This window comes from Hipposideros armiger, unplaced genomic scaffold (assembly GCF_001890085.2).
Source record: "Hipposideros armiger isolate ML-2016 unplaced genomic scaffold, ASM189008v1 scaffold_16, whole genome shotgun sequence".
Taxonomy (NCBI): Eukaryota; Metazoa; Chordata; class Mammalia; order Chiroptera; family Hipposideridae; genus Hipposideros; species Hipposideros armiger.
This window is the reverse complement of record NW_017731366.1, coordinates 4185062-4192578: the sequence shown is the minus strand read 5'-3', so window position 1 is coordinate 4192578 and position 7517 is coordinate 4185062. Positions and strand designations below refer to the sequence as shown.

Here is a 7517-nt window from a genome sequence, read left to right as displayed (position 1 = left end):
ATCAGCAGTCTGACTACTGATTCAGCAATGCTCTGCATCATTTGATTCGTCTCTAAATCTACAGGTTTTAATTAATTTTCTGTGTACTTACGCAGCCTTACTTCAGTCAATTGCAGCAAGTCTCTTTCCCTGCAAGCGACCAGTGAATATTTTGTTTCCTGGAAGAGCTGCATTTTGGACCTCATAAAATCCTCAAAAAGGAGAGATCTGGACTGTGAATGAGTCATCTGCAAATCACACCAATGACTGCCCCTGCCTGGATTAGTCAGTCAGTCAGTGAGCTTCACCCCATCCTGGTATGCAGCGCTTGTCGCATAGTAGGCCATCAATAAATACTTGCTCTACGAATGAAGGAAAGCAAGTCAAGTGTACGGGTGGTCAGCCTTCTACAAATAAATTGTGGACTACGGGTCTCAAGATGCTTTTTGACCTGAGCCCTTCCTCTTGACCAATCTTGGATGAAAATTTTACGAACGCCTTCCCAATTCACTTGCCCTCGCTGCAATCAGAGGCCAGAGCCTTCCTTTACACCCATGACCTCTACAGGCGCCTTTCCTCTTTCCGCTCGAGAACAATAACTGCCCACTGCTATGTCCTCCACAAGGACCCTAGGGCCAGGGTTGAGGGGGGGACCGACTCAGGCCTCCATTCACCGCAGGGCCTCTCTGCAACCCGCCGCAGGACTGCGGGGGGCTCCCTCGGTCCTGTCAGTCGCCACCACAGCTCCAGGCTGCCCCCCCCCCGCGCCTCGCCCATCGCGCCCCTTTTCCTGCCTCTCACAGCCCTTGGCGCGTCAAACGCGCCCTTTCCTCAGACCCCCGCCACGAGCTTTCCCGCTTCCGCCGGGCGTTTGAGGCCCCACGGAGGGCTGGGGGAGCCCAGCTTCCGCGTTGGCGAGAGGCGTGGGCCATGACGTCACTGCGCCCTAACGTCAGGCCGACGTGCAGCACGGTCTCCCGGGAGACCGGGAAAGCCGTTTCGCACCCGGCGGAGGCGAGGTCTAGGTGAGAGACGACGTAACGCGTCTTTGAGCCCCCGGGTGCCGGGGTGCTCCAGGACGCAGTTCCGGAGCGGAGGGGTGCAGCCCGCGGGGAGAGGGCCGGGAAGCTGAGCCGCAGGGCGCGAAGGGGTGGGGCCCTGTGCCTCGCCCACTCCCCGCGAGCTCGCCCAGCCCAGGCACCCCCTTTTCTCCAGAATGCGCGGCTCGTCCTCACCCCTGCACCCTCCTCCTCCTCCTCCTCTTCCTGCCACGGCAGGTCCCGAGGGAACGGGGTTAGAAAGGGACAGGTTTCCAAATCCTTCCAGCAGTTTTGGCTGCCTTTGCAGTTGTTTCTTTTTGGAAAAATCCTGCCGCTTCAGGAAAGTCTTAGGACATGACCTCCTGCTCCACCTGACCCTGACCTGCTCATTGTGGGTGATTCGCACCAGGGGAATGGTTCTTTATGAAAGGGCCTGGAAGCTGAACATGAGTTAATGGCCCAACGTGACACTGGTGTAAGGAAGGGAATTGGTAGTGAATAATCCAGGACGTTTCTGTGTTTTTCACATCTTCCTCGTGATCCTGTTAGAGAGCGAGTTCACAAATACCTACCTAGCTGCTGCCAGTTGTCACCGCACCTTTTCCCGGAGGGCAGTCTACACGTGTATAATACGAAAGACTTGTTTGGCAAAACTCGCAAAATAATGTAAGGGTAAATTAAAATTAAAACATTACCCTGTTGCCAAAGGGAAAGAGACTTCCGCCCTCCCTTTCTTGAGAAACCCCTTATCTGTGACATGCTTCCTCGACTCCTTTAATATGTATACAAATCTTTTAAAGACACAGAATGTTTTCCTTTAGGACCTGGGAGCTATTTCTCTAAAATGTAAGCAACAAGGATGATAGCTCCCCTATTTCCATATCTCCTTGGGAGTTTAGCCTAATTAGCCTGACTTCTAGTAACCACCTGCTTTGTCATGGAGATGTGCGTTCCTTAGTACAAACTCAGCTAGCACAGACGGCTACTTCAATTACCAGGTGAATGTGAAAGGAACTATGAAAGAGTGACAGCAAGCTGTATTGAGGACAAGTTACCATTTATTGTGAGAACATGTATGCAATGGACTGTATCTGCCTGGTTGTATAAAAAGTGGGATGTCTTTGTGTCTTTGTAATCTCATTAGCAGATTGGCTGTGATGTACCCGAGTGTAGATAATATGTGTTCAATAATAACACTGTTATCTTTCTGCACTGTAGAGAGATTTTTCTTGGTTGGCAGAATATTTTATCTTTAAGTTTTCCTCAATAATAGAACCTAGTATTTCTTCTCCTTTGGTATATAGTAAGGCCACAAAGTTGGAATCGATTTACAGACAATAAAGGTATTAAATAAAAGCTGTTCCACCGGTGCCTTGTTTATTCTGTCACTAGATCCACGCTTTCAAATAATTTTGTAGGTGGAATTTTAAAAGGAGATTTAGTTGATAATTTAGGAGAAATTCTACTCCCAGTAGAGTTTAATTAAGTTGATGCCATCTTACTTTACTGATGGTGAGTCCATTGTAAAATGGCAGAAATGAGAATAATGTGCCTTTTGTGAATAATGAGCTCTTGCCACATCACGGTGATAGTCTGACAAACATCAGATTATTATGTACTCAGCCATGAGGGCCTATGTTAACTATGTCAGTTAACTTTACCTGCATAATTAACTGCAGTTAACTTTACTAAATGTGTGCACGTGCACACACATAGTACGTTTATATGGGACGACAGCTCATTAGTTATTTGCTTTAAACAGCAGCTCATTAAAACAAGGTGTTTTGTGCTAATGGGATAGGGAATCTTCTGCCAATGGTTGCACAATTTAAAAAAGTACTGCCACTACAGCAATTTTTGTTAACTATAATTCCCTGCTACCTTGGCATAGCTGGGGTTGCTGTCTGTGATAGAGTAATATGCCTCTTTGTCAAAATCCTATCCTGATCAAAAGCAAACAGCCTTAGGAAGCCTTCACTAATTTCCCACTCCAGGACATTTTTCTTTCCTGAACTCCTAGATTGTTCCTGTCTGCAACTTTTGGGTGCAGGCCTTCTTTCCTGCTGTGGAATTGTGCCTGTATCATCTTACTCTGCTGCCCCTCTTATACCCCTCACTGCTTGGGTATATATAAACATCTCTCATGCTTGATACTGGACTGTCAATTCTTTCTCCAAATTGGGGAATATTACAAAAAAAAACAAAACAAAAAACAGCCCAAAGTTCAACTCCATTCACCCCGTGTGGTTTTATGAAAGTAGAGTTTTATTTTGAATTGTTTTATTATAAAATGAAAATCTATTAAAATTAAATTTCTGCATAAAAATTATGGCTTCTCGTGCTTTGATGACTCTTCTGTTCAGTGTCTGAGTATCATATTTAATCTGATAACTCTGAATATTTTTTCTGTACATCATCATTTAAACCAGCATTCATATCACAATTGCTTTTCTTATTGCTGAACTAAAATACCATATTTAGGTATTTTTCTGGCAGCTTTTTGAAAAAAAATAACCTTGCTTAAAAAAAAACCAAACAAATAAATGCGTCTGTTTAAAATGCCAAATGATCCTTACTCTGTATTTGCAAAACAAATAATCAGTTGTAAACCAAAATGGAAATTGCCATTAGACTATTATTAGTAAAGAAAGAAAAAATTATTTCTAACTACTGTCAGTAGTCTCTCTATAGGTCTTTCCTGTTCTATTGGCCCTAATAACAGAAAACCCCACTTGTATCTTTTAACTTTGAGTTGATGAAACAAACATCTGTTGAAACAGTTACCATCATTAATCTCCAGACACTTCCAAGAATTTATATCTTTTAATTGGAAACTTTTCACATTATTTTAATTCTGACGATTGCCATCAATATTTTTAGGTCATTTTACTTCTGTGCTCCCTCAGTATATTTTGGGAAATGGATCGTCATATTCCCATGCATGCGTTACCTGAAGAAATCCAAAAGGTATGATGTTATATTGTGTTATTATAGCATAACATTAGGAGCATTTTAACAGATAATTCTAAAACCTGGGGGAATGAATTCTGAGATTTTGTGTTTTTTTCATCATGGCATCTGCAATGAATTGGTGGGTGGGGAAGGGAATAATCCTAATGGTCAGAATTGTGGAATTCAGTTTAGTGCAGAGTGTTTGGCCTGTGAAAGAAGACAGACACACAATAATTCCATCACAGTATTTCACCACGTGTTTGTAGAGCTCTTGTGAAAAGAGAGCCCAAGAATGTCCAAATCATATATTTAGATACTTTTTGTAGCAGCTTGTCAGTAAAAATAAGGGTTTTAAAAAAATGAAATAAGTGGGTCTTTAAAATTTTAGGTGATCCTTAGTCTGTATTTGCAAAACAAATATTTAGTAGTCAACCACTACAGAAATTACAATTAGTTTGTAGCTTTTTATGATGCTAAATTTTTGTCTCTCTCAAAGAGGCCATTTCAGTTTAATCTTAATTCTTGCCACTTCCTGTGCAGCAGGCACTTTTTTAAGCCCTTTCATATATATCAACTCATTTAATCTGGTTAACAATCAATTCTTCACAGATTCCATGCTACTCTTTTCCATGTTCATATTTGTCCTCAGGCAAAAGCATTGCTTCCATGTTTAGTTGGGCGATGCATGCATCGTTAACAGTATAATCTTAAAAATATCTCTTTGAAACTTATTGATAAACTGTGAATTAAAACCTGAGACCTTAGCTATTGTTAATCATTCAGGTTTTTCAGTAAATCTATAGTCAACTCTTAATTAAAAAGTAACGGAGTGGTAGTTAATAAAAAATTGCAATCAACTCTCAGATATACTTTTACCCTTTGTGCATGTTGCTTTGGGCTGCCTGTCAGTATTAACCATGCCATTGATTTAATTTGATGCTTACTATTACTGCATGTTCTTTAGATTTATGTAAGTTGCCACCTAGCAGGAACTGGAAGGGAAGTCCAGTTACCAGAAAAGACCCTTTCAACCATTGCATTTAATTCACTTCACCTTGTAAGTTAGATATAAGGGATAGTAAGCACAGAGAGAGAGCTCAGCTATGAGAAATGGTGCTTTTTTTTTTTTTAAAGATTTTTTATTGGGGAATTGGGGGGAGGGGAACAGACAAGTTGCTGTCCTTTTGTTCTTCAGTCTAGTTGTAGAGGATGTTGCTTCACTGGCCCAAGCTGGCACCATCATTGCGCTCTTCCCGGGTGAGGCAGATCAGTCGCCGGCTTCTGGACAGCCGCTCACTGCGGCTGCTGGCCGCTCACGCTGGCTGCTGGCTACATACGGTAGCCCATGGCAACCCACTGCAGCAGGGGCTGCAGCCTACGCCGTCGCCGGCAACCCACAGCAGCCCAGCTCCAGGTTGAGCTGTTGTTCAGCATCTTAGCTGTAGAGGGCAGTGTCACTGGCCCTCATATGTGGGATCCGAACTGGGGCCCTCTGGCATCCCAAGCCAGTTCTTAACCACCGAGCCACTCGGCCGGTCCGAAATGGTGCTTTTATGTGTTTGAAGACATGGAAGTCCCTTTCCCTCTCCCTCAGCTGAGCTCCTTCTACATACTAATCTGTGTGGTAGAGATTAAAAGAAGCAAAACAAAACAATCTTCAAGAAACAATACCAATAGTTTAAATCCCAATCATATTTGTCAGGAAGAGGATATATAATGACATGAAAAAGTAATTCTAAAAGATAGTATATGATTTAAATGTCATAGAAGGTAGTATCTTCTCTGAGAAAGGAGAAAAACTCCCCAAGTATTGGGATCATCAAGAGAGAAGCTTTATGCAGGAGACAGAGCTGGAACTGGCCCTTGAAGGTGGAATATTTCTATGGCTCGATAGGCAATAGGGCATGCTAGGCCAAGGGAACAGAAAGCTTACTGGTGAGAAAAAGCTGGCCAACTTAGAGAATGTTTAACAATAAATGTTTTGAATATATGAAAGTGTGTATTTATTTTGACCAGGTTTTTAATGAGAGTTGTAGAATGTTTTTTTTCCTCATGTTTAAGGTACTTTATAAGTAAATTGTTTAAAAAATGCTCATCCAAGCATCTCATAAATCTAGGGTTATGTTCTCAAAGCACGAATGGCAAGCAGCTGTGCATACAGTGCAGAGAAGTGGGGACACCAGGAGAAGCTCAGCTGCCTAAGGCCCTGGATACATATTCTGATCATAGCCTTTGACCTGCTGAATGCTTAGAATATAAAGTGCAGCTTTGTATTTTTTCAGACCTAAGTTAGATACATTTATACAAAGGATGTTTATCCAGTGCCTAGTATGTGCCAGACACTATTCTGGGTACTTGATTAGAAAGCAACCAAAATGTGTACATGCATCCATCCCACAGCCTATTAGAAGGCAGTCTAAGTCAGTTATTTGTTTTCCATAACATTTTACCTATGTTTGATTCACCTAGGTGGCCCATAATGTGCTTGTTAAATCGCCTAGTGATGAGACAGTATATCCACCTACTCAGCTTGCATACATCATTCTATAAAGAATCATGTTAAATAGATATATAGCTTATAACGGTAATAGGAATACTTTGGATTAGAATTATTCAATAATACTTCACTATTGAAGAAAACAAATTATTTCTTTCCATAATAGCTTAGAAATTGTGCTCCATTTCTTTATTGGGTAAAAAAAGGATGTGAGGTGGTTGGATCAGTGTACAGGGATAGAAAGGCCTTTCAAAGGCTCCCCCCGCCACCCCCTTTTTCTGTTAACTTTTTGTGTTAGTTTTTATGCTGGCTCTTCTTTCTAGAGAAATCCCTGCTGTGTTTCCTTTTTTTCTTTCCCTGTGTGCAGACAAGGAAGGTTAGTGGAGAAATCAGGGAAGAGAAGGTGAGGGGAATCCTGCCTCTTTATTTCTTTCTGTACTTTTGCTATACAATGTGGATATGGGATGGCTGATAAATGACATGAAAGATACTTAATAAGAACATGAAAATGACTGTACTCTGCTGTGCACGTGATAGCAAAATAGGCAGTAGTAGAAAAGCTGCAAGAAAAAGCCGGGGTGGTAGGGAGATGGCCACTGAAGGGGAAGTGTGGGGAATGCTCACGATAATAAGCTGTGGTAGAGAATCCACTGCCTGGCCAGAAGGCTAAGATTGTTATCACCTTCCCCCTGGTCTCCTCGTCTTAGGGACTCATAGGCAAGAAAGAATAAGATAATCTTTTGACATCCATTCCTGGATGTTTTTGCTTTTTATCACAATTTCTGACTGAGCATAAAACACACCTCAGACTTCCATCTCTCCTAGTTGCACAAAATGTAAAACAGGCCCATGGGCTGGACAGGAAGACCGCACTCATCCCCGTTGTCTGCTGCTGAACTCTACAAGTTACTTCAATACGTACTTAGGCCAATATATATATATAATTTTTTTAAAGGTTTTTATTGGGGAATTGGGGGATGGGAACAGCGCTGGGGAATTGGGGGAAGGGGAACAGACAAGTTGCTGTCCTTTTGTTCTTCAGTCTAGCT

General features: G+C 42.3%; 1 protein-coding gene across 1 annotated transcript in view; it reads left to right on the top strand.

The window, feature by feature from the left end:
* Window positions 1-941: 941 nt before the first annotated feature.
* Window positions 942-7517, top strand: part of LEKR1 (leucine, glutamate and lysine rich 1) — a 169233-nt gene continuing 162657 nt past the window's right edge. Inside the window, exons 1-3 of the mRNA XM_019626541.1 lie at window positions 942-1004; window positions 1963-1964; window positions 3900-3986. Of these exons, the coding sequence (XP_019482086.1) occupies window positions 3939-3986 (48 nt within the window). The 5' untranslated portion in view covers window positions 942-1004; window positions 1963-1964; window positions 3900-3938. The remainder of the gene's footprint in view (window positions 1005-1962; window positions 1965-3899; window positions 3987-7517) is intronic.